Source organism: Sciurus carolinensis, chromosome 18, assembly GCF_902686445.1.
Source record: "Sciurus carolinensis chromosome 18, mSciCar1.2, whole genome shotgun sequence".
NCBI lineage: Eukaryota > Metazoa > Chordata > Mammalia > Rodentia > Sciuridae > Sciurus > Sciurus carolinensis.
Window position 1 is genome coordinate 6,872,786 of NC_062230.1, and position 27,473 is coordinate 6,900,258.

The 27,473-nt window shown below is 56.4% G+C and overlaps 1 protein-coding gene across 10 annotated transcripts in view; it reads right to left on the reverse strand.

The window, feature by feature from the left end:
- Cux1 (cut like homeobox 1) overlaps positions 1 to 27,473 on the reverse strand; it is a 316,806-nt gene that overhangs the window by 232,172 nt on the left and 57,161 nt on the right. For all 10 annotated transcript variants that reach the window (XM_047533876.1, XM_047533875.1, XM_047533874.1 and 7 more), the window contains exon 2: positions 16,426 to 16,536. In XM_047533876.1, the coding sequence (XP_047389832.1) occupies positions 16,426 to 16,536 (111 nt within the window). The remainder of the gene's footprint in view (positions 1 to 16,425; positions 16,537 to 27,473) is intronic.

Here is a 27,473-nt window from a genome sequence, read left to right on the forward strand (position 1 = left end):
TCCTCCCCTCCTGACACAGATCAGAAACCCATCAGCTTCCCAAACACTGCTGCCACCTCCTTCAGGACCACGGCTCATGCTCAGGGTGAGCACACAGTCCCCGTGGATGGAGAAGCCAACATGCATCAGAGGCACCCAAAGGTTCTTAGTAAAGATGGGAGGTGAGAAGGCGCAACCTCCCTGAACCCAGCAGCGCATCAGGCAAGCAAGGCCAGGGTGAGGCTGTGCCCAGCTCTGAACGGGATGGCGGGGCTGCCGAGGCAGGTGCTGCCTGACAGTCTCAAACATCTCTCCCCTCGCCCACACAGGGAACCCTGCGGGCACTGGACCACAATGCCAGTTGTTGGACAACACATGCAGCAACACAGCCGGATTTCAAATGCACTGTGTGAAGGAAGGAAGTGACCCAGAGGCTGCACACAGTGGGACCCCTCAATGGCACTTTGCAGACACTGAGGTCTGAGGAAGCCTGTGCTGCGCCAGTCTCTCTGCATTGCGTTTCTTTCTTTTCTCTGGGACCAGGGATTGAACCCAGGGGTGCTCTACCCCTGAACCACATCCCCAGCCTGCTTATTCTTCATTTTGAGACAGGGTCTTGCTAAACTACTGAGGCTGGCCTCGAACTTGTGATCATCCTGTCTCAGCCTGTCAGCTGGGATGACAGGCATGTGCCACTGCACCAGCCACATTAGCATTTTAGAAATAATGCTACTGCATACTCAATGAACCAAGGGTAGTAGCAACATAACTTTTTTTTCCAACACTGGGGACCAAACCCAGGGTCTCACATGTACAAGGCAAGCACTCTACTACTGAACTGTGTCCCCAGTTCCTACAAGCTTGTAGCACTGGGAAACCAAAACTTTGTGTGACCTGTTATTCTGATGTTCACTGCACTGCAGTGGTCTGTAGCCAAAGCCGCGGTGTCTCCCTGGTGTGCCTGCACAGTACGAGTCTCGTGTGACATGCTGGCAAATGCAAACTCACAGGTAACAAAAGAGTTAAAGAGTTCCCACAGGCTGGATGGGGGCTGACGACAAAGGACAGCAAAGAAGGTGAGGGAGGAGCTGCCTACGTTTGAACTGTGGCAGGGGCCCAGGACACCAGGGGCCAGGGTCAGAAGTCACAGCCGTCTAAAGGGAGTGGATCTTACTGAGGGCAAACCTGCCTCTGAAAAAATCCCTCCCCGAGCGAAGAGATGATTTACACACCATCTGCATACCCGTCCCAGAAGGGACATCAGTGCAGCCAAGACATGATCCTAACACAGTCACCAACCAGCTGTCTGTACCGACATCACTGGAGGAGCTTTGGGGATGGTCCCCACCATAGTTCCACCGCTAGCCCTGCTGCAGCATCGCTTTCCTGTAGGGAGGCGTGTGGACAGAGATGAGCCACCAGAATCTTCCCAACCAAAGACCTTCTCCTGTCACCTGCAGAGAACTTCAGCTGCTGAACTCACACCTGCTAGGAGGAGCTGAGAAGGAGCCAGGCACAGGGGAGGCGGGTGCCAGGTGTCACTCTGCAGGAGGCGGGCCGGCCAGGTGGGGGCCTGCTCTGTGCTGCTCAGCCCCTGACCTCGGGTCAGTTCGGTCTCTACCTCCTGCTCGGCGAGATGGGGTCAGCCACAGTCCCAAGGCTGCTGTGAACACACATAGGACGTTGCACAGGGGCCTCCGCACAGAGTCCGTGCACCGGGAGCCCCGAGTGCTGCATCTGTGATCACTAGTGCCCTCACAGGCTCTGCCTGTAAAATGCTTTAACTCACCAACAACACACGCGCACGCACTCCCTGCTTCTTTGTGGATTCTGACTTTTGCCCCACGTAGGAACAGGTTCAGGGCTCCCCCACGGGCCAGGGGAATTGCGCCCCTCCAGTGGGGTCCTTCTCTGGCTGCCACCCTGTCTCCTTCCTAGATGAGCCCTTCCGAGTTCACTCTGCACACCAATTCCACTTTTGGAACCACACCCACGTCTCCAGGCTGACTCTTCCCAACACAGGTACTGGCTGCATGGTAACAGCAATACCACTTCCTCATTTCAAGAGTGTCCTCACTGTCCTGGTGCCACCTGTTCCCCAAAGGTCCTTCCTCTGCACTGCAGCACGAGCAGCAAAGGTTCCAAGTGCAGGAGAGCTGTGCCACTCCCAGCACACACCCTGACACCAGCCAGGCCTCAACAAGGCCCAGGCCTTCAGCCTTACCCTCCTGCAGGGGCAGAGCTGGGGGCATGAGCCGCCAGCCTCGGGGTCACCGTCCCGGCCCCTGTGAAGGGCGCACACCTAGTGATAGCCCAGGCCCCTGCGTGCCTCCGCTGGGCACTGCCCTCTTCATTTCTTTCATGGACTACTTGATACTGAAAGTCAATCTCCATACCAGTCCCTGGTGGGCTGGGAGGGCCCAGAGGCAGGCTAGCACTCGGCAGACGTGCCAGCATGCTGCCTGGGCCTGGTGGAGGGCTGATGGAGCTGGGCCTCACCCACCCGTCCCCCGCTGCTGCTCAGGTGTCCTCTGCGGCTCTGTCAACACAACACTCCCTGCTCGGGCTTCCCCGCTCCTCACCCTGGGCGGTGCCGTTCGCGCCTCTGCTCCTGGAGAACACGGCCAACCCGCTGTACTTTGGCCAGAAGCGACTTGAGGCAAACCCGCGGGTTTGCTTTGGAAAGGAGCTCAGAGCGAGGGCTGGAAGGCGTCCTTGGGACGATAAACACCTCCCCCTTTCCTCCCGCCTCTGGCACTGCACCTTCCTCTGGCTTTCTGGGACAGCCGGGAGTCTCATGACCCTGGGGCCAGCGGGCCGGACAAGGAAGGAGGGAGGGCAAGGTCCCCGGAGCAGGCGAAGGAAGCTCCCGGAACGTGCCTCGTTCTCTGAAGGCTGCAGCACGAACCTACGCACGGGAGGCTCGGGCTGGGAGCTCAGCTCCCCACGCCTCGCGAAGCCTCTAGGAACATGTGAAACAGAAGAGGCATGTTTTAATCCTGACCATTTTTATGTTAAGTGTGGATGGTTATCAGAGCTCTACAGCCAGAACAAACACCTCTGATCTCGCAAAAATCATGGAAATAAGGACTTTTCCAAACTTCTGACATGCTGCAAGGCCCTGGGTAAGACCCCCAGCACTGAAACGAAACAGAAAGTCAAATAAGCGATCTCTAAAATAAGAATTAAACAACCCGGCCATGATTCTTAGTGCCTACCCTAGGTGGGGGGGAGTCGGAGAGAGCTTTCGAAGTTGCCTCGCACAGCTGGATCCAAGCAGGGTGGACACCAGCCACCCTCTGACACAAGCCTGGGGCGGCACAGCCTTCCTGCAGCTGGGGGAGGCTGCTCCGGCCAGCACAGCTCCTCTGATTGGCCACGGGGATCGCCACGGCCAGGGCAGACTTGACATTGAAAGCGTTATTAGCCAGCTGTCAGGGTGGGGAGGAGAGGGGAACGGCCAAATAAAGCAAGCTTCCTCCACCAGCCGTAAATGGCCTCTTGGCCTTTAACCGCCCTGAAGTCACTTTTTCAAACTTCTATAGCAGAAGACAGAAGTGACTTAAAAAATCATTTCAAGGTAGTAACACTAAAGTGTTTCTAACTTAGGGCTGGAAGACATGGTGGTTATTTTCAAATGTCTGGTTAAAAATTAGAAAGTCTCAGAGGGAAGCCACAAATATGTGAAGGACCCTCAGCATTTCTATTTCTGCTCAAGAACCGAAGAGCAGAGCAAATGAATGAGTGTCTTCAACTTCACTTTGTAAGTGGAACAGTTGGCAGCAGTTCAGAAATTTAAAAATTGCTAAAACAAATTCTTATTTTTCTCTGCAACATAAAACCAACTGATGATAATGTAGAAATTACTTTAATGTTAACATCAGAATTATTTGCTTCTGCTAGTTTTGCCGTTTTAAAAGAAAGTCAAACCATAAAGCACATTAAGAAATCCATGACAACTAATAATGTAAAACTATAGACAATATTGTTGGCCTAAAAAAAGGTGAACAGCTAGCCCCAAATTCCTTTTTAAAAACCAGTTCATTTAAAAAAAAAAAAAAAAAAAACTAAAATGTCCACGTAAGCATAAATACTAACAAAGGCTCTGTATTTTTTTAAAGCTCCTCAGAATCCCTGGAATAATGCCTGCCAACTAAAACACCTACTATGAATTTAGTAATGGGCTATGCGCACATAAATTACAAGGCCAGACATTTTAAAAGGAAAAAAAGGTGATTTATTGACACACTGGAGACACGGCAGGATAGAAGCACTATTTCAATTTTCCATATATTCCTCAGTGCTGCAGATGTGCTAATGCAAGAAGAATTCTAGAGTAAAGATGTCTGCAGCTCTGGTCCAGCAGGGCCTACTGCCCACTCGCGCGATCAAGAGAGGAAGCACCCAGCCGGCTCTTCCACCTAGTTTCAAGTACCAATGCGCCTGGTCAGACAAAGTGTGTCTCAAGGTCTTATGTCAGTGAAAATAAAAACATGAACACCACATTCCCATATCTCACGGGGGTGGGGAGGGGGGACCAAGCTGGGTCCTGACCTTGACCCTGACCTGTGTCCCGTGCTCCCTGCCCCGCCTGCCCTGCCTGCCCTGGCTCCGCACTGCTGCATCTGCGCACTTGCTGACCTAACTTTCTGACAGAAGCAACATTTTTCCTGCATTGTGGGAAAGCAATCATCTAAATAATAGGTGAAATATTTCTCATGGGTTTTCTATATATAATCAAAATAAATACATCCTTGTTCTTGGTTTTTAATTCAAGGAAACAGAAGCCAAGGCCCTTCTCTGACGAGGCCACAGGGACTGGATGGGGCTCCCCACCAAGAAAGGGGCCTGGGCTTCTCCTCACTGTGTCCAGCTGCTGTCGCCCAAGGCGTGGGCAGCCGAGGCTGGAGGGTTAGCTCCAGACCAGGCTGGGCAGTTGCTCATCACGCACGCACTTCCGAGCAGCTCAATGTTGGCACTGGGAACCCCCACACCCGACCCCACACGGCTGGGGTGTGCACACACTCGGGCAAGGGGGGCTCCTGGCACTTTTGATTATGTGAACACACCTGACTCCAGGGAAACAGGCTGAGACCAGCCCCATATTTCAGACAAGCCAAACAGCCAGCAGACAGTAATGGCTTTAGGCTACTGATGGCCCGGGCCAAAGACGAAGCAGTGCTTAATCTTCTGAAGGAAACCGTCAATGCCGGGAGCCCGGGGCTGACCCTTCGCCTGGCCTCAATCACAGCCACCTATGATAACAGAGTGGGGTTTATTTTTATGCCTGGCTCCAGACTAAAATGATCAATCCTTCAACTTTGACTACTTTGTAACCACACGCTAAACTAGAATGAGCAAGGTCCACATGGTGTTCATGGCTCCCTCGGGTCACCCGTGGAACGAAATTCGCCAAAGAACAGTATCTGAAATAAGTCCATCAAAACCCCAAACACTTCATCAAGTCTAAATCTACAAATTCAATGAAATGCCAATAAAAATCCATTTCAAAATTTCTTTTAATAAGCATTTCCAGCTGGGTGAGGTGGCACACGCCTGTAAGCCCAGCAACTTGGGAAGCTGAGGCAGGAGGATCACAAGTTCAAGGCCAACCTGGGCAACTTAGAGAGGCCCTATCTCAAAAAACTAACAATAAAAAGGGCTGGGGCTGTAACTCTGGTTAAGCGCCCCCTGGGTTCAATCCCAAGTACGCCCCCTAAAAAACAAAGACAAAAAACAAGAATTTCCAAAATAGGACTCAATAAACAATTCTGAACATCTCACAGCAGATGAAGAGCCACACAAGTCCAGCTGGCACTGAAGAGCAAGGCACAGGGCCTCCATAGGAAGACTGACCACTGAAGGGAAGGCTGGGGATCAGCAGCGGAGCATGGTGGCTGCCAGGGTCCCAGCGGGACCTGGGGCGGCTCCCCGGGGAAGTGGGCCTATGGAAAATGGCTCTGGGGAAGGACAACACGGGCGCCCATCACCTACACCGCGCGGCCCGGGCCCCCGCCCAAGGCCGTGTGGAAAACAAAGCCAGTGCCGCACCAGGGGAAGGCAGCAGAGGAGGCCACCTGGGGCCTCGGCACAGCGGGGGCGTCACCTGCAGGACGTGAACGTGCACCAAGGGACAAGTGGCAGCAGGAGCACGAAGACAAGACAAGCCTGGCCGGAGGAGGCGTCTGCGGCGCAGACCCCCAACGGCACTCAGGTCTGGCAGCACAGGCTTCCCTGCTGGTCAGTCAGAAGCCAGCCAGTGGCCCAGCAGGAACACAGGGAGGGACACCAGCAGGGGAGACATGTGCCAGGCTGTGCAGAAAGGTGCTCCCCTAAGGGACCCGAGGAAACTGGCCACCCTGCGAGGCAGCAAGGCTGCGGCCAGCGCAGGCAGGGGCTCACCTGGCCTCCATGGTGATGTGAGCACCCTGTGACCAGCGACAGCTGGGACAGTCCCAATGCCACTCTACAGGCCGCATCCAATAATGAGGAACAAGTAGACAAACACTAGACCCCACCTGCTGCCCCAGCAGCACACGGGTTCAAGCTCACAGCGGGACGCCGTCCACTGGCCACCACAACAGGCCCACGACTCATCTCTAGAAGGGAACACTGCGTAAAAGGCGAAGTCTAAGAGGATAGGTGCGTGCACAAAAGGGGCCACTCCCATGATGCCACCATGTGAAGAGAAAAGTCCCGAGGATCCGTGCACTGTGAGTGAAGGTGGCTGTGCATTGGCAGCTTGCAGCAGCCAGAGGTCAGTTCTCCATCTGAGGAAGAAGAGGCAGGGCGGGACGGAGAGCGTAACACTCTGTTGATTTGGGGAAAGAAAACAGGCATCCTAAGCAAACAGGCCAGACGTCAAAGTCCCCCGCATCTTCACAAGGGTATGGAAATACCCACTGGTTTTTCACTCTTCAGCATGCTAGAAAATACTTCATGCTAAACCTGAAATCTGCATCGCTGTAAAGCTGAAACGAGGCATTTGTGTACACACTCGGGTCTCATCCCAAGTGATCCCTGCAGGCTCTTGGGCACCTGCTGATCTTCCTACCTGAATGGCCATGCCCTGCAACAGGCTCTTGGGAGAAGCACATTTGATGCAAAATTCTGAAGAAACGCACCCTGCACCTTAAAATGGGACACTCTCAGGCCACAGCACAGAGGCTGACGTGCAAAGTGGCAGGCACTGAGGCCATGGCTGCACCTGAGGGTGGCCCCCCAGCAAGAGCTGAGCCATCCCCAAGTGGTCAAGCTTGGGGCCCCTTGTCACAGCTGCTCTCTCCAGTCCTCTTTATAGCATTCCAAGTGCAAGGCCAGTGAATGGATGAATAAACAGCACCAAACAGGGGCTCCAATCCGCCCACGTGGCTAAATCGGGGACCTCTCAAATGTGAAGGGGGGAAGCACAGAGAGGGTCCTCGAGGCTGCCTCCAGATGCCAACCTGAGCTTGAGGAGCAGTCTGAACTTTCTCCCCTAAACTCCTGGGGAGGGGAGGGTGGCAGAGGTGTGAGGCCAGGCCCCTGCCCAGTGGGGGAGATAGCTGTGGGGATCCATGCCACTCCACAGCTGGCTCTGCAGCCAGGAAGGTGGCTGTGGCTGGAAGACACCTTCAGTGCTCCCCAGGGACCAGCCCTGGCACAGACCCACAGGCACCTGCTGAGGTCACATCCTCTGCCAGTTCTGCTGCTCACTGGCTGTGGCGCTGAGGAAGCTGGTGCCTCTCTGGGCCTTGGTTTCCCTCTGAGACAGAACAGCGCTGCACCTCCCGCAGGGACCTGTACAGGGCTGCTCGGCGGATGCAGCAAAGCCTCCCCGTGTGCCCCTGCCCGGCACAACCCATCACGAGTACCTGCTGCTGCACGGGGCTCCTACACAGGAAAGCCCCAAGAGGCAGGGAAGCGACACCTGTCCAGGGGAAGGGGGAGGCTCTGCGCCTCACCCACATCTCCTTTCTTAGCTCAGACAGCAGCTGACACGGCTCACTCAGTGAGTGGAGTCGGCGGCAGAGCCAGAATTAGGCTGAGTGTCCTGATTCCCAGTTAAACGTCCCCCACGCCGGCTACCCCACGGCGTCTCCCTGCCGCAACGCGGGCCATGAGCACGATTATGAGACTCTCCCAAACAGGCTCCTGATGCCGCTCGTATCCTGCAGGCAATTCACATCTGCCAGTCGCAGCAGCAGCCAGCACTGACCAATAACCAGTGGCCTGCTGCGATGGGCCCACCTGGCCCAGCCTGCAGCCACAGAAGAAAGACCAAGGCAGCGCACCTCAGAGAGTTTTCTCTTCCCTGATGGACATCATCTCAAAATGGAGGGGAGCTTTTCCTCGACTTTGGTTATACTAGATTCCATAAGTTAAGAGGGAATCTCAGGATGATGTCAAATTTTAGCCCATAACTAACTGCTCCCCCCTGGGTGTCCTAGAACACAGCTCCCACCCCCTCCCCTTTCAATGACCATGCCACTTCAAGGCAATACCCAAAAGCAGGCTCTGAATTAACAGAAGAGAAACTGTTCACAATGCAGTGAATACGACCTCACTTCCGGAAGGAGAAAATCTGCTCAGTGCCCAGGCTCCAGAGTCTGTCTGCTGGGTAAGACCCTGACTGGCAGGTGGCGTAGACACTGTAAAGTGTCACTAATGACACCTGCCCCCTGGGGTGTCCTTGAGCAGCAGTGAAATGGTCATGACGAGCTTTCCATCATTAAGTAAGTGCTCAATAAATATCAGCAGAGCTCACTGTCTCCGCAACCAGATCCCAGGCTTCTGTGTTCAATCCTTACACCTCAGCAGTACACTCGACAGGACGTTTACTGACAAGAGGCAGGGCTCTTTCCTGTAACTGGGCTACTGTGACATCCTACAGAGAATGACCTGCACTTGGGGGACACCACCAACCTGAAGGATGAGTTAAGCTTCTCCCAAAGAGCAGCTTCCGCAGAGTGTCTGGCAGGGAGCACCTGCACCCATGGACAGCGAGAGCCCGCGGGGCAGCCTGCCCACCTAGAGCCTGCAGCAGTGCCTGCCCTGCGCTCTGGGAGGTTTCTAGCTCCTCAGTCTCAGTGTTCGTGCCAGCTTTAAGCTCTGCCTGTGAACACGAGTCTCCTCTAGAAGCAGCTGGTTTAGTAGCAGCCGCCCATCCGCGGAGCTGCACAGAGGTGCCAGGCTCCTCTGGAAATGCTGCAGCAGAGCATCTGGCTTGGTGACTCCCATGTTCTGGATGAGGAAACAGGCTCAGAGGCAACGTGGCCCAGCAACACCTCCACCAAAATCCACACATAGATCTGAGTACCCCTCCGCTGGCAGCCGCTAAACTCTTGGATCATCTGTGCTGCCAAAGCAGCGCTTAAGAAACCACAATGCACACAGAAGTGGCACTTGGCTCAGGAAGGAGAGGCCAAGCTGGCCCCGGGTGTCCCACAGCTGACGGCTGACTGCTGCTGGTGACCCCGAGCAAAGGCTGAGGGCTTGCTGGATACCTAGGAATGCTCCCTCCCACTCAGCACCCAGGACCTAAGCCTTCTAAGGTCCAAATTCAAGGGCATCACCAGGCTCAGAATGCAGAGAGGCAGAACGTGTCGACTAAAAGTCACAACGTGCCAAGAGCCAGCCAAGGTAACTGGGCCTTCAGCTTAAAGAATTTCTGGGGCCCTGCTGCTAAACAGCAGGCCTGGATTCATCGACGATGGTTTCAAAATCTCCACCAAAGGCCGTGCATGCATGTGCATGTATGTGCAAGTGCGTGCATGTGTCCGAGCAAGCACGTGGATGTGTGAGGGCAGGAAGGTCACGGAGGAGTGTGCTTCATTCTTATGTGCCCAATACCGTTGCAGAGCCTGAAGTTCCTTCACCACCGCCAATGACACCTGCTGGCCTCTTGTCCTGCTTCAGTTAGCCCACCTGCAGTCAGCAGGTGTGACGTTTGTTTCCATTGCCACCGTCAGCTGCCCCACCAAGGTAAGAGCCCTAAGAGCTGGCACCGTCCCCCATCCTGCAGCACCTCACCTGCTCCTGCCACCAGGAAGGGCTCCACATTACTTGCAGAAGGAGGGGAGGGAAGGAAGAAAAGTACTAATTGAGCACTTACTGCTTGTTCCGTGCACTTGAATTCTACCACCTGGGCTATTACCGGTTGAGCGTCCCTAACCTAACCATTTGAAATCTCAAATGCTCCAAACACTCCAAGATTCTGGAGCACTGTGGATTAAAGATGCTTGATGGGTGAAGTCTAGAGACATATTCCCAAATTTTAAAACCCTACAAAATCTGAAACTCTTCTGGTCCTAAGCAACTCAGATGAGGGACACTGGACCTGTGTCAACGCCTTCTGCTTACAGGAGGTCCCAGTCTCAGAAGAGTCAGTGACCTCACTTAGGACGTGGCCCTTCCAGGACCCTGACCGAACCATTCCTGCAGGTGAAGGACCTAAGCTGCGCTTCCGTCCAGTGCTGCTGAAGTCACGGTGCTAGAGAGCAGCACAGCCAGGACCCAAATGTGGCTGGCCACACACAAGTCAGCCATTCCTCTGCCTCAGGCCTCCACGGCCCTGTCCTAAGCCTGCTGCAGGGTCTTTCGGAATGTGGGGGATAAGGTGGCCACCAGTCACTCTTGACTGGCTGAACAGGCCCAGTTGCACTCTTTACCCTACCATGCTCAAGGAAGCTTCTCCCCTAGGGACCCAGGGGAACAGAGGAAATCGCCTCTTGGGCTGACAAATTGGCCTAACAAGCTTAATTGTTAACAGTTAAAAATTCACTTTTAATTTTTTGAGCTTTTTCTGGTTAAAGTCCTATTACAGCTTTCCAGTGGGTGACTCTAGAATGATTAGACACTCGACTTGATTATTTGGGCTTTATAATTTTGCCAAATTCTGGAGTGGCTTTTGTCAACTAAGTTGGCACCACAAAAATAAAAACTGACAGGGCACTTTCACGTGGGGAGCTTCTGCAAAGGAGAGGGGAGAAGACCGACGAACACGGCTGTCCAGGGTTCCCACACCCCGGAGACGAATCCTTCAGAAGCAGCTCGAGTGAAGAACAATTTAGAAGCCACAACCTTCTCCCTTTTGGGGTGCACAACTCAGTGCTCCCTTGCGTGCACACAAGTGTGCAGCTATGACAGCACGTCTTTATCCTCACATAAGAAACCACACACCCGTGGCTGGTCGGCCCAGGGACCCTCCCTGGGTGCCCATCTCCACAGATCCCAACACCCCAGCACTTCCCGGACTCGGGCCAGGCACACTGTCCGGCTCCTTTCACCAGCACCATGTTCCCATTCCATCCCTGGAGCGGCACGGGTCAGTTCCTGTCACACGGATGAAGCGTATCCTGCTCGCTGGTTCGCCTGCTGATGGACAGAAGGTGGACCCCCGTTGCGGGCTCTTCCAAAGGGCACTGCTCGGGATGTCGGTGCGCGTTTCCGTAGCGTTTTCGGCCCGGGGAACACGCCTGGGAATGCACAGGCTGTGATATACAGGGACTAGCTTTTTGAGGAACTGCCAATAGAAGGCAGTTCTTGAGTTCTCCTTTTTTAAATTCTGCACACAAAAAAATCAAGTAGAGTCAGATAAAATTTTTATTTTATCATCTGCCCACTTGAGAAATGAATCTTGCAAAGTGACATATTTAATGTTTTTAAAAAATTCTTCTGTTTTGGAAAGAAAAGACTGCTGGCCCTATGACTGCTATTAACATGCAGTGGCCTCTGGTGCTTCAGACAGCAGGTGACCATGGAGCTGAAAGTACCGGACACAGTTCTGGCCTGCTGCCTGGGTCATCAGAGGTGAGCGAGGGAGGGACACCAAGCTGGAGCTTCAGACCTAGCCAGGGGGTTGCAGCCAGGTCCCCGAGTTCCTAGTGTATGACGGCCCCACATCCCTGGCCTCCCAGCCCGGGGAGCCCCTCACTGCCCACTGCCCTCTGAGGGCCCGTGTCTGTCCAGAAGTGGCTGGACTGCCCTCCCCATAAAAGCCATGGCCAGCTGATTCAGTGCCCGGGTCTTCAGTTCAGCAATTCAACGTGCCCAACAAGATATAGGAGAGCCGTGCTGGCCCGTTCCCAGATGGCGAGCAGCAGTCTGGGACTCTAACTCACGTCGCACAGGCTGCAGGGTCTGGCAATTTGCTGAAAACAAGAAAAGAGCTCAGCGCCCCATAGACCACACGCAGCAGGGGCCACGCCGTCAAACAGCACAGGGGTCACAGGTGCCTCACTGACTCCCTGCACCAGCCCCACGGGGCAGTGGGGCCTCACCCTCACCCCAGTGCCTGCCTCGGCTAGGACCCCGGCTCCAGTCAGCTGCCAGCAGCCCGTGCATGACTGACCCCTGGAGTGGCCTTGTTGTTTTAGGGGACTCTGCTTCCAGCGAGTCCCTCCCTGCAATGTCCACAGAGGCCGCAGGCACTACTTGAGACCACAGCTGTGTGCCGCTGCCCTGCGCTCCTGCCCTCCCTCCACACCCTGCGCCTCTCAGGAAGACTGACAGCCCACATCCACTGTGTCTCCTGGTCCTCATCCTCCTCGCCTTCGTGCAAAGCTGGCGTGCCAGGGATGCGGTAGGGCCCTCGCTTTGCGTCTGACCTGGGGAGCACATCCTCCTGATCCATGAAAAGCAGTGCCGGAGGCCCAGGTCCCATGCCCACTTCACCCTGAGTCCACCTCCAGAAACACAGAGAGACACCGCTGAGGTCTGGAACCCGGGGCTCCCCTCACGCAGCACTCCCTCTCTGGGCACAAAGTGGAGGTGGGTGGTGGAGACCCAGATGGTCCTCCTGGCCTGGCAGCAGACATGGGCAGTGGTACCCAGGGGACTGTGTTCTCAGCCAGGGCTCACGTGGAGCTTCAGTGAGGTCCCCAGACACAATCTGCAAACGTGTTTCCTGGGGAAAGGTCCTTCGTGCTCATCAGTATTTTAAAGGTTAAGACCAGAGCTTAACCTTGGCTGGGATGTGACACTCGCCTGGCAGGCACAAGACCCTGGGTTCAAGTCTAGGAACCAAAAAACCCTAAGGCTCCAAGGGCAAAAGCATCTATGGGCCAGCTGTGTCGGAAGAGGCGGCTGCAGGACACCAGCACGGCCACACGGAGCCCTTCCCTGAGCTGGCCCTGAGCGCAGGACCACTCGCACCTCAGGCGTACCACGGAGAGCATTTCCACACCAACAAGGGACATGCACCGCGCACAGTTGCCAGGCCTGTGCACAGAGCCCCGCACACGCAGGAATGCGCACACTCACACCACAGCCCTGTGAGCGGTGCCCGGCCTTCCGGCTGCCCAGTTTGTTTGTTATGAAAACAACGAAGCTTGGAGAGGTTCTGTGAGCAGCCCAAAGACGCGCAGCCACCAGGTCGCCTGCGATGACTGCGGACAGGAAATCCCTGCCACCCTGCTCCCCGAGTGATCATGAGTCCACCAGGGAATGGATTTTCATCCAGGCACCTTTAAAGTATTTTTGACTCTTTGTGAGTCAAAGAAAATGCATATGACTTTATCCAGAGTAACTGCAGTGTCCTTCAAATTAACTTCGATTTTTAGATTGAAAAGATCCAAGTGAGAACCCCAAATGACAAACTGAAACTCGAAAAATTCAACGTCAATAAGAAAACGTCCAGGCTCCAGCCACCCAAGTGGCCCCTGTTCCTGCCAGTCACGCTGGCCAGCCACGCTGCACCCTACAGAGCAGGCCCTCTGTCCACCCCCGCCAGGCCTTTCCCTCCTGGCCCCGAACCCTTCCCGGTCACCCTGGAAGGGCCTGCCTAGGAAGATGCCACCACTGCCCTGCATGCTCGGGTCCGACCCTGACATCAGACGTGCAGAACTTGAGGGGACATGGGGCAGAAACGCTCCGCTTTGGGCTGGGCTGTGGCTCCGTGGCGGAGCACTTGCCTGGCGTGCATGAGGCACTGGGCCCTATCCTCAGCACCGCGTAAAAATACATCAATAAAGTAAAGGTATTGTGTCCACCTACTGCTAAAGAAATATTAAATAAAAAATAAACGCTCCACTTTGCCAGAACCGAGGGATGGCCATGCACACCATGAATCAGCACCTAGGCCACACCAGCCGCCCCACCGCCCGGCCCTGCTGTGCAGGCGGCCCTGGGGTGCAGGCTGGGCTCACCAGCCAGGGGACCGGCCTTGAGGACTAAGGCCCTGATGACAAAACAAATATTTTTAGCCACCGCCTCACAAAGTCCTAAGCACCCTTCATTTCACACATTCGGTGTCTAGAGCTGTGTCAGCTCCACAGCAAGCAGCGACCTGCTTCTCTGGTGGCACAGTCAGAGGAAGTGACCAGGGTCGGAAAGATGCTGTGGTCCCCAGACTGAGACCCAAACAAAGTGACAGTGCCACATCCCCTCTTGGGCCCCTCCTGGCACACTCTGAGGCTCCACAAGAGGCCAAAGTCCCAGGGTGCCACCTGAGCCCAGGACCCCTCTGTACCGCTGTGGCTCTGGCGGCCTCTCCCACTGGAGGAGATCCCGGCTGGAGGCGAGGGGTCTCGCCTGGGGTTCCCACAGGTTCGGCAGGGCGTCCTCATGGGGAACGGGGTACACTTTGGGAGGCTCGCATCACGGGGCTCCCTGGCTGCAGAGGAAGGGCTGCTGTAGAGGCCGGGCTGCGGCAAGTGAACCGACCCCTCTGACCCCTCCACGTGGGCTTCTGAGGCCCCTCAGTCAAAGACGAAGTGTAAAAATGTGCTCTAAAAAGAATCGCCCTGTGGCCTTGGCTGCCAACCGCTTTACTCCTGGAACTGGAGAAGGCAAAGACAGAGTCTGGGCAGTTCCCTTAAGTCCTGCATGGTCATCAGCACAGGTGTGTGGCTGTCCAGATGTCACCAGAGGGACAGAGCTCGGTTCCTTAGTACCAACCAAGCACCAGGTGCCAGGTGGTGGAGGGAGCACACCAAAAGCCTGGACTCGGGACAGGAGCAGCACCCCCACCCCGCCCAGCAGCCTCTCCTTTGCTCATCTGTGACCCTTGTTATGCTTTCTGTGGAAACCCCTGGACACGAGGTCACCCAGCAAGGTGAGACAACAGGACAGTGGACGTCAGCCAGCTACGCAAGATGGCCGTGAGGACCAGCCTGGGAGGCAGTGTCAAGGCCCAGCACTTGGGCGCCCCAGCCAGGTCCTCCAGGCCTGTGCTGCGGCCACCTGGGGTGGGCAAGCAGAAAGGGCACCTGTCCTGGTTCCGACGTTCCCCCTGGCTTCACTCAAGACCAGGCAAACACAGAGACTAGGGCCACAGGAGCTGCAGGAGGGGCGTGCCCCAGGCTCCGACCTGAATCAACAGCAAGAGCCACACTGCCGGGCGCTGGGCGAGCAGTGGGTGGCACACTGAAACCGCAGCGGGTCCCTGCTGAGCCCCCTTCTTCTCCCTGGGCTACCACGCTTCCTCCCAAAATATTTATTCTGAAAATGGAGGATTAATTATTCAATTTCCAAAATAATTCTTGACGACTCTCCCTTGAATAGCAAGTTCTTCTGAAACATTTAAAATGAGTCCACTTGAAAACTTCTGTTCACACATAACTTTCCAGGAATGTCATATTAAAAAGTTAGGGGTGCCCTCCCCCAAAGGGGCTTTTCTGCCAGGCCTGTTCCTCTGTCCTCTCTGGAAGAGCTGAGAGCCACAGAGGAACTGCCGAGGCCTGGGTCAGCCACAGCCCCCTCATACCAGGTGGAGGGCACAGGAGGCTCAACCGGGAGCCCCGGCCAGACAGCCAGGCAGGCCAAAGCGGCAGGTGCCCCGAGAGCAACCGGGTCTGTGGGTCTGAGCACTCTGGTTTCTTTGCATTTCTTACTAAGGCTGCATCAGGGACTGAAGGGAACAAAGGGACCCAGAAGACAGATGAAGTGGATGCTGCCCAGCCACCCTGGGCACTGCCTTCCCAGCGACACTCATGAGAAAGGCAGGAGTGTGTGAAGAGCATTTCCCAGAGCCCTTTACGGCACATTTCAAACACAGAGGCGTTTAAAAGGCCGCGGCAAATGAAATGTCGGTTTTAAAAGAAATATCAGCACAACGCCATCTTCAGACACATGCAGCCTCAGACTCTCTGCTGCCCAGCACTGGGGGAGCAGACCCGAGGCCACCCCACAAACCCCTGTAGGACTCTGTAGCCTCTACCCGCTGTGGGGCAGAGGCGGTACGGGCCACACGTCTGCACCATCCACGCGCCGTGCACACCCAGCCTGCTCCACACCTGCTCCTGGAGTCAGCTGGTGCTGTTCTGTTCCTGGACAAGCTACCACTGCCTCGGCCCCAGAGCCCACGCAGGGGGCATTCTGCTGGGGCGGGGCTAGGGTCAACACAAAAGGGGCAAGCAGCTAGCCTCGCATTTGTCTGATGAACCACAGAACACTCGCAACGGGTATCCCGTACATGCAGGAGAACCACAGGACCCTCCAGCCCTGCTCCACAGAGCTCCGCCTCACCTCTGGAGTATTCTTCTTGAACTCTCGGCTCTGCTCGATAAGCCGCTTTCTGGACTGTTCGCTTTCATCCTGACGGTTCGCCAATACTGTTGCGGTGGCATCGAGTTCTCTCTGGAGGGACACAAAAAGGAAACCAGAGATTGTAATCGCACTTTCTACCAGAGGGGTTCGAATGTGCACCTGACCAGAACACTGAACAGAGACCCGGGGGCTCCAGGGGTACCCACTCGTGAGCAGAGGAGGGGCGGGGGCAGTGAGTGCCACCCCCACCCCGCAGGCCAGGGCTAAAGCCCAAGCTTGCTGGGCTTGCCACACTGCTACCCACACACACTGCACAAATGACTCCATTCCCACAGCAGCCAGAGCAGTTCTCCATCACACCAGTGTCGGCAAATGCCCCACAGTGCCCGTCCCGGAGTGGCCCCACGGCTGCTCTGGGCATGGCCCCCTAGGGCCTTCTCCCGCATTCCAGTCCCCTCTTGGACGGGGACCTTCCGCCAGGGCAGGTCTTGCTGTCCTTCCGCAGTGTGGGCCTGGGACCTTACACAGCCCCATCCGATCTGCTTTTGTTCAACAAATATTTTCTGGGAGCTGAACTCCAGGGCAGGCATCACACTCAGAACCATTAACCTGCTATCAGTCTCCAAGAGCGACCTTTAAAAAGCAAATTCTAAGAATAACTATTTCCAAGATCTTGTGAACCTTCCAGAAGCAAGGTCCCGACGGAGGCAGTGACCCTCAAGCAGCCCTACTTGCCCTGGACAGACTCGAGGACCCCTGCCGGGGATCCCCAGAAGAGGGCCTGCTGGGCAGAGGGTCTGCTCTGCTCAGCCCCGACACTGGGGTCAGGAACTTGGGCCTCAGAGATCCTGCGGGGAGCTGCCAGGAGTGATCCAAAGCAGCCTGAGGCCCATGTGCCCAGAGTGCTGCCCCAGGCATGTGACAAGAGCACGAGCCATGTGGCTACCGCCAGCAAAAGGCCTGCTGTCTCCTGAGTTGCCTCAGCCGTGAAGATGCGTGCCAGCTCGTTCTGCGGAGGACTCGGAAGGCTGTCCCGAGCGGCATCTCATGGCAAGGACCAGCACCCGGTAGCCTAGCAGAGTCAGGACCTTGCTGAAGGGTCAGAAGGGTCAAGAGGACCCACCACCGACCCCCAGGATGCCCAGGTTAAGGGTCTCTCTCTGCCCACCTCCTCGGGTTCCACTGACTTTCCTTTTTGGTGAAAACAACCCAGTGGGCCCCAAAGCCCTCCTGGTACCACTACAGGGTGGCCCACAGCCAGACAAGATGACAGAGAGCTGGAACAGTCACCCAGCAGGCTGTCAACTTAGGAACCGCGGACAGTGGGGGGCGGGGAAGGGGGAGGCGCCACCATGCCACGCTCCCTTCCGCATTTCTGGCAGGAAAGCAAAGCTTGGGCAAACAAGTCCAAGAGAGTACCGTGGGCTGGCCTCGGAGAACAGATGTCAAAGCTATTGCAGAGAAGAGGGAAACACTGAACGTTTTGATAGACCACATTTGAAACGCATCCCAGTCGAGAGAGGCAGGGAAAAAGAGCAACGCCAGGCATGTGGGAGAGCGGGGCTGGGACGGAGGAGGCGCAGCCACAGATTCGCAGGAGGCGCTCAGGAACACAAACAATCTGGCGAGGAGGAGGACGCAGACGTCTATATTTAAGCAGCAGCAGCCGAAGTTATAAAAGGAGGCTTCGAGGAGGGGATGAAAGCCAATATTGAAATATGACAAAAACGAGAAAAGTCGATGTTTCGTTCCAATCACACACACAGAGAACCAAGAGAACAACACGGCGAACCTCGGCCGCCGACAACAGGGCCCGCCGCCTGCGCCACAGGGAAGTTTGCCTGGGTCAGTCACCCAATCGGGCATCTGCTGGCTTCTTTGAGGCACCGAGGTGCCGGACATGAGGGAGACGCAGCATGAGGGTCTGCAGGCCCTCTGTCCCTGGGCTCCCCGCCTGGCCTCTGGCTCGAGGTCCCGCCTGGGCAGGCTGACTGGCCAGGAAGCCTGAGCTTAACAGCGGCAGTGGACACAGACCTGCCTCGGCCCCAGTACAGCAGAGCCAGCGCACCTGAGGCCACCTGACACGCGGCTGGCACTCCACAGGCCCACCATAGTCCCCTCCCCAGTCGGCAGACACGAGGAACCAATGGGGCCTCTAAACTTAACACCGCACTGCCACCCGGCACCACAGAAACAGACCGGCACAGCAGGGCGAGCAGCGTCCCCATCTGTGGAGCTTAAGGCCTGCGATCTCTGACCGAGGCCGTGGGGGTGTGTCCTCAAGTCCTGAAGGAGGCCCGGCGCTCGTTCTCAGGCTGTGGGGACAATGCAGCGGGAGGAGACAGTCATTAAACACAAACCGGACAGGCTGTACCTCCACCAGACCCAGAGTCCAACACGCTGAGGAACGAGGGACCTCATGTGTTGGGGGGCAAAACACAGACCCCTCAGTCCAGGAGTCATGATCATGGTGAATAGAAGCAGGGTACTCACACCCAAATGGCTTCAAGTCACAAAGGGCAACAACAAGAGACAGCTGCGACGTCTAGCCAACAGCACATCTGGCCTGGCCACTCACAGGACACTGGGCCATGATGTAAAATACACTCCCGCACGTACTGCAGGAAGGGATGGTCAACAGGACAGTTACGAAGAGCACAGTGCCAGACGCTAGCTCTACTCACCAGGCAAGGGATGCCTGTACGCACCCAGTGCCTGGCGCTGGCTCCCAGGAGGGAGCAGCTAGGCCGGCCGGCTGCGGTGTGTCTTTTGGTCACTTTGCCCTGTGCACCTATTATCTAATAGGCAGAGAGGACAAAGTACACTGATTTTAAAATCCTGCCACCAGGCTGGTGATGTATACATGTGCCCCAGCTACTCAGGAGCTGAGGTGGGAGCACCCCGTGAGCCCAGCAGTCGGAGACCAGCCTGGGCAACAGGGGCTCGAGATTCTGTCTGAGAGAGAAAGAAAAGGAATCCTACCAACGTGAAAACACACACACACACACACACACACACACACACACAGCTACAGAAATACACATCGTAGGGCAGGCACGGTCTCACAGTGCACAGCCACCTGGAGGGCAGAGGCCTGGAATGGATGATATCTTGATTCTGGTGGTTCAAGAAGGAAGGTGTGGGCTGGGGTGCAGCTCAGTGGTAGAGCACTTGCCTGGCCTGCCTGAGACTCTGGGCTCTACCCCTGGCATTGCCAAAAAAAAAAAAAAAAAAAAAAAAAAAAAAACCTGAGGTGAGCACATTTCTTATATAATGCGCTGCCCCATGGCCAGTCAGGAGTGGGGGGACAATCACAGAAACATCACCCAATCCAGTCAGCACTCTTCCAGGACAGGGCAGGAGAGCCCTGGAGCCCAGGACCCTGGTTCCAGGTAATGACTAGCTGGCACTGACCCATGAACTTGGAACCCAGCATTTCCAAAGAGATGACACAGGGCAGGCGCCTGATGCAGGGGGTGCTGTGTTTCAAAGCAGTCACTGGGTGGTTGATGGCAGGTGGCAACAAGATCCAGAGCAAGACTTTGACTTTTGGAAACATGTGGCTCCCGGCAGCTGTGTGGCCAGGCCCTCTAGTCAGGAGTTGTGGTGTCAGGCCCAGGTGTAGACGCATCAGAGTGGCTCTCTTCACCCCTCAAGGTGGCTCCACCAACCGGAGCAAGTGGCCCTGCATCCCCAGAAGACCTTCAGAGACCACAGCCAAGGCTCGGCACCACATCCTGGGTCATATGCTCATCTGGGAGCCCGAGAGCCTCATGGGTCTGGGCAGGTGTGCGGGCACTGCCCAGGAGCTATGTCTGCCTCGCTGGTGACAACCGCCACCAAGCCTTCCCTCCAGGTCTGACAGAGTTCCTACCTCTTAGTCTCTGCTGGGACTCCAGGGTCAAAGGCACACTCAAGACAAGACCCAAAACATCCACCATGTAACTAAGCTACTTGCCTGGCATGTGTGAGGCGCTGGCTTTGATCCTCAGCACCACAAAAATAAAAAAAAAAAATAAACTGACAAATAAAAAAAAAGTAAATTAAAAAAAAAAACTAGGGAAAATGTTTTAAACATGTTTTTCATGATGTCACTGCTCAGTTTGGAATGGCTCGCCTTCAAGGTATGTGGCCTCACAGCCGCTCTGCCCCCTGCCCCCGCTTCTGCTGAGCCTCTTCCTCAGGCCCCAGGCCAGGCCAGCCTTCCATGGGGGACCTCCCCAGGCCTGCAGAGAGGCTTCCTCCCCAGTGCCCGGGGCTGCATATCAGCCACACCAGCAGGGTGCTCTCCACCCTAGATCCAGAGTTAGCTCGTTAGCTAGTCCTTTAGGGACTGTCTGTCAAACTCATCCAACAGCACGGCGGAGAGGAGTTTCGAATGACTCTATTAGTGAGAAGGAAGCAGCCTGTGCACACGGGGAGCCACGGGAAGGCAGCCGGACATTCTTCAGGGCATCTTTGTTTTGTGCCCAACAACAGCACTTCCATGGAGCAGAAGCTTTGGCTAGAAAGGGGTGGGCCTCCAGCCTCCTCCCAGCCCCCACTCCAAGTGCTTGCCTGCCATGAGGCCCAGGGGCCCAGCCCACCACCTCAAGAACAAGCCAAGGAGACTCGGGAAGCCCTCCCTACAGCAGGTGTCAGCAAGCGCCGGATGGAGACCCAGCTCCGCCCTACAGCCTGCGTGGTTGTGGTCCAACGACGTGCCTTCCCTGAAGACGATTAAGATAACACGTCCCAAGTCTGTGGCACAGCAAGTGCTACGTCAAGGCCACTTTTCCTTTACTCTCAGAGCCACGCACCTGGCCTCTGCCCGAGCCCCTGCCATACCAGCACCCCCGGCAGGCGGGAGCTCTGGGGGGCTCCATGAACCAGAAGCCAACCAGTTTGCAGGTGCCCAGGGCACACGAGTGACAAGACAGAGGGGCCTGGCTGGGGCACAAAACCCCGAGTAAGAGGGAGGAGAAGAAAGGCAATCCTTCTAGCAAAAAAGCGCTCCAGGACTTTGTGAGGCGCCCACCTTTGTTTAGTCTACGCCATCCATCTCCTCACTGTGCCCAGGGCCTGCTGGGCACCCAGCGCTGCACTCTATGCAACTGAGCAGGGCTCAGGAGGCTCGTCCCAGCCCCCAGGCAGACGAGGGCGGCTTTGGAGAGACCTCGGGCTGGGGGATAGCCCAGTGCGACTAGAACTGTGGAAACCCCGCCCACCACCTGCCCAAGCTGCCAGGCGCAGGAACATGGCTCCTGCATGGGCAGTACTCCCCGGAGGCCGCAGGCCCGCAGTCCCCTCACCAGGGCAGGGCTGGAGGGTGGTGCACGGGCCGGGGTCCTTACCCTCCCTGCTTCTGTGCCTGTTCATTCTGAGCACGTGAACGTAACGCCGACTCCCCAAAAGGAACATTTCCCTTTTAGAAGTCTCACTTCCCCCACAAGGAGGCGGGGACCTGGCAGGGCCCACGAGGACCGGGACACCACAGGTGTCCACGACCCTCGGCCTTGCCCAGCACTCTCCCTCATGTCTCTGGCTCACTGCCACAACTGTCAACTCCCATGCATCAGTGTCACAGGTGTAGCCAGAGGGCACGACCACCTGGAAGCCACAGGTCCGCAGAATCAGGCTGACTGCCAACGGGGACCCTGAGTGGCAGCTGGCAGTGGCAAGGGAACAGTTGGGGGCAGACCCTCACCACAGCTGCCTACAGCACCCACTGCCAACCCCTAGGGGCTGGGATGAGGCCCAACACTTGGCGAGGAGGAGAGGAACAGGGCAAGAAGCAGGACAGAGCAGAGCGGGAACGCTGGAGCAGCCCCGGAGCTGTGAGGACTGGCAGGAGTGGCCAGAGGAAGCCCGGGAGCCTGGCTGACACAACGTCCCCTTCAGGAGGGGGCATGAGCCACGCCAAAGCCCTGGCAGTGCTGGCCATGCCCTGCTGGAAGCTGCAGTGGCAGCCCAGGGGCTCAGGCCAGACCGCCAGCCCATACCCACCCTGACACGCCGGCCTTCCCTTCTGTGCCCACAGGGCGGCCCCTCCCCCCCAAGCTCCTGGGCATCACTAAACGTAAGAACAAGCTGTAATGGAGTCCAGGAGAAGGGCAGAAAGGTCCAGAGAAGCAGCGGCCACCTCTCCTTGGGAGGAAACAAGAAAGTGCTTCATGGAGACCAACGGTCAGAACAGGTCCAGAGGAAGAGGTGGGGCAGGCCAGTGCCCCCGGGGGCAGAGCGACGTGGAAGGAGACAGGACACATTCAGGGACTGGAGCAACGTCCAGGAGAGCAGAGAAATGGCTGTAGGAAAAGACAGCTGAGCACTGAGGTCGTGGACGCAGGACAATCTAGAACAATCCAGGAGGCATGAGGGCCGAGGACAAAGGGGTATGCGGTGCAGCGGCTCTTTAAAGGCCTCTCAGTGGGGTAGGCAGGGCCAGAGGGCACCCTGCTCTAGCTCGGCCTTGGAGGGTCCCATCACATGAGAGATGCGGGACACAGCACCTGCAAAGCCAGCTCCATTAGGGCAAGGGAACGAGCCCACGACAGCGCAGACCTGGGTCCCCACAGCCCCGAGGGCAAGACCCAGCGCGGAGGCCGCAGGGACAGCCAGCACCCTTCCTGGGGCAGGGCAGGCCCCACCGGCAGCCCCTGGCACGAGCCCCGAGTGCAGCAGGCCAGGGAGCTGCCTGGGCTGGTCTCTCGGCCACTTCCACCTCAGGGAATGAGAAGTGGGCAGAAGTGGGCATGTCAACAAACAAGCACTGGCCTGGGGGCGACTTCCAATGACCAGTGACAGGTTGACAAGAGGCGTGGCTGTGGCCGCAGCCTCAACCCTGCAGAAGAGCTCTGCGCAGGGCCTCCTCCCCACCAGAGGTCAGGGTCGGTGCGCAGACCAGAGACCAGCCAGACCTGGTGGCAGCGGCCATTCTCCCCAGGGCAGGGTGTGGGAGCAGGGGCTGGACTTCTGCTCCAAGGACAGTCTGCACCGCCCAGCACCTTCGGGGGCGCCCATGCACCGCTGCCTGCCCTCATAAGGACGCGCAAGAGGCACAGGACTCTTGGCCATGGTGCCCTGCACCCTCAGGCCCAGAGACACCGGGGTGGGAGCACTGGCTCCCAAATTGGGAAAGAGCGGGCACACTTGGAAAATGCTTCTAAGGATAAACCCCCTGATACCACCGTCCCCCAAAACCGGCAGGAAAAGACGTGCTTGGTTCCCAGGGACACAATGCTAGGAAATGCCCGGCTTTCCCTCACGGCTGGAGAACGACGGAGAGGGGTTCTGAGCCCCTAATCCAGGGACTCGGCCTTGCGTGGGTCTCTGGGACTCCAACCCTCGGAGCTCTCGGGCCCTGGGGGCTCCTTAACATAGAACAGGGCCATGCTGATGCACAAGCACCAGGTGCCAGGATGACCTGGCGGCTACTCCCCCGGAACCAACCCGCAGAGGCCACCTTCCCGAGCTCCGTGAACCTCGGGACGGTGTTCGCAGCCACCACAGTCTCAGGGCCTCCTGATTCCCGGATGACCCGCTGTGGACTCCAACCTTGGAAATGAGTGAACAACGGAATCCAGCATGTCCTTGGTGTCCAAGGCCAATGCCACCTACTGAACTGGGCAACAGCACCAGCTGGTAATCTGCACCACTGCGGATGGGTCAGAACGGGGCAGGGAGAGACAGGTGGGCAAGATTGCTCAGTGCGTGCACACCCACACACGCACAGGCACGGTTCTGACTTTGGGCCATGTGAATACATTACCTATTCAGAAATAAAATCAAATAAAACTAAAGAGATGGGCCTAACAAAAGCTATGGAGTAGAGTTTCCATACACGCCTTTTGGTGAATTTCTTGGGATTCAGAAATTTTGAGACAACCAAGATTTTGTTTTTTGTTTTTCACCCCGTCAAAAACCCACTCTGCGAAGACAAAAATGCCAGATGTACCCAAAAAGGCTGCGCTACATATAATACTTGCTAGACTCTCATTTAAACAGGGAGACGTGAGAGACGGTGTCTCAGTGATGCATAATGAACTCCGAGGCGCTCAGACGGCTCGGAGCAGGCGCGGGCAGCGCTGGGGCGGGGAATCGAAGGACGCCTTCCAGCCCGGCCCCAGAGGACTCTGCTTTACAGTCAACTGGACCGTGCGAAATCCCGACGTGCGACCATTCTTGAGCTACAGAAACACCCGTTTCCTAAGCAGTGCTCTTCACCACTGCCTCTTGGCTGGGTCTCAAAACCACACGAAAGCTGCCGGCGACCTCAGCCTAGAGACACGCACAGCTCCAGATGGCAGCTCAGCCTGCTCCCATCTTGACCTCTCCAAGGAGCCCGCAGGACCGTCCCCCTCGCCCTCCGCTCTGCCGTCTGGGGCTGGCTCTTGATGATCTGCTGAGTTCTCTGTGCTTTCTGCCCAGGCTCGTCTTGTTCCTGTGCCTCCCCTGCGGGCCCTGGGGGGCGGGGAGGGCTGCTGAGACCTGGTCCATGGTGACACTGCCCTCCCATGGTCCTCAGGACCAGCTGGGGAGGAATGGCCAGAGGAGCTCTGTTGCTCTAGTCCCCCATGGCGAAACTGAGGCCCTGCACACAGGCGTCCTGCCGCCTGCGGCTCCCTTGCTTCGTGGCTTCATTACTATTCCACGCTTAGTAGACACTGATGTGGAGCGCACTTCTTGCACGTGACACACTTTCGTGTACACCAGAAGACCACTGGGAACTTGCTACCATTAACAAATGTCCATGAAGGTAGATTTGGGGGCTTGGGGTCAAGGTGGCCTTTCTCCTGCTCAGCTCAACTGACCAGCCCTGCTGCTCTGGCTACAGGGACAAAGCTGGGTGTCAAGAGGATGGACAGGCCAGACTCTGCAGCTGCGGCCAGAGCGGAAGTAGAGAGACCTGAGGGACCTTCAGTGGCTGACCCAACAGCCAGTCACTGGGCCTGGGAATCAAGGGGCTGAACAGGAAGTGCACCATCCAGCATGGGAACCCCTCATCCCGTGGGGACACATCATGTGAAGAAAGAAATCTGATCTCTGAGAGTCCTGCTTCAAGGGTCAATGGCCACCTGTGGCCAGTGGCAGCTCTACCTGCTAATGCAGACTGTCCCATGAGCACAGAAGGTTCTAAGAGAGAGAGCTGGACTCAGGTGATTCCTAAGCCCCTGAGGGTAGTGGGAGCCAAAGTGCCACGCAGACGCTGCTCCCCCATTTTGCAGACAGGAAACTGAGGATGACAGGGGTGTCTGGCTTTGCCCGGCTCACACTGGGAGGCAGGGCTGAGGTCAGGATCCAGGTCTGGGTCACTCCAAAGCCAGGCTCCCCACAGGAAGCACGGCCGCCGCCTCTTCCCTAGCTCCAGCCCAATGCACCTTCCTTTCTCCAGGAAATAGGGGGCCAGGTCATCAGCGAAAAAAGAGGCAGGGACAGGGAAGCCATTGTGTTTTAATCTCAAAATAATTATGCCATTGCCAAAAGGGATAACCCTGATCTCATCTACACTGGTAAAAATGTTTTCCTCCTAAAGTATTTGTTTCAGAAATAAGCCTTTAATTTGAACACTTTAGAAGCCAAAATTTCTGTCTGTTGAAAATATTTATCTCCATTGTTTGGCAGGAATCAGTTTGTCAGGGCACCAGCCACCCTGGCAATCTCCTTCCACTTCTCTGGGAAAGCGCTGGCGGCAAAGCCACCCTGCAGCCCGCGCTCGCTGTTTGGGCTCCCCAGCCACAAACATCTGCCAGCACAGACCAGGCTGCGGACAAGAGCCAACCAGCAGTGTGCATGCTGGGACAGACACGCCCTGGGGGTCGTGGGGAACACCGCGAGGCTGGGGGGCAACTGGCTGCTCCTCCTCCAAATCGGCACAGACCGTACTTAACTGTTCTGCAAGTGGCAGAAGCCTCACAGCTCAGTAGTTTCTCACCAAGTCCTGTTTCTCGGGGTGCTAAGCCCACCCCTCCAGGGCATCAGCGGATCCAGGAAGCAGCCAGGGTGTCTTTGGCTCGGGGACCCCAGCTCCTCCTGGACCTGGCTCCTTCTCTCTGGGGGAATCTGGGCAAGCCGCCCAGGCGCCAGGGCCTCAGTTTTCTCATCTGCAAAATACACCATCTGCCCTGCCTCCCAGGGTCCTGGAAAACCACATGACAAAGAAGAGGAGAAGCTTTTATCAGGCGAAGGCGCTGTGGGGAGCAGATAGGCTGCGCCCTTCCTCCTGCACTGAGGGTGCGGGTGCCGGGTGCCTGCGACAGACCCTGGAGGTTGACAGCGATCACAGCTGGAGGTGAGGTGCTAATGGCCCCCTTCCGAAGCTGTCGGGCTGGGTGTTTCTTCTAATCGCAGCGCGGCCTGCACAGAGCCCTACCTGTGGCTGCATTCCCTTCTCACATTTTAATTAGCAAATAAAAACTCCAAAAAGCCCTCAGAATGTTTTTGACTGAAATTTATAAGTAAAAGTTTAAAAATGCCAAGTGGCTCCTGGGGAAAACAAAACTAGCTGCAGAGGTGGCTCAACAGGCGGAGCAGAAACCCACCTCTCACCAGCTTTGACTAGATTTTTGCAGTTAATTTCCGAGATTTTCGGGGCGTGTTCAGAGAGCAGGGTTTACAACATCCCGCCAGCAGCTGAGAGCTGCTGCCAGGGGGAGGCCCAGCAGGACAGCGCCGAGCGGCACGAGTTTCTCCTGTACTCTCTCCTGGCACTGCAGGCCGCTGTGGGGAAACCTGGGCGCTGGACACCAACAGGTTCCACCCCGACAGCTGGGGTGCCAAGAAGAGAACATGGCTGAAACGGAAATGGGGCCAGGGAAATCCTGAGCGCCACCTCCAGCTATGCCAGACATAAGGGATCCCAGGAGGCAGACGCTACTCCAGGAGCTGCTCTGGAAGTACCACTGGCCATCTGCCCACTCAGGTCCCCAGAATGGTGACTCCATCCTGTCCAGAGCTCTCCAAAGGTAGACACAGGACTCTTTAGCTCAGACTCTGTAGAGCTCATAACGAGCTTTGCTAACGACCTGCAGAGTAGGACGCACGTCAACAAG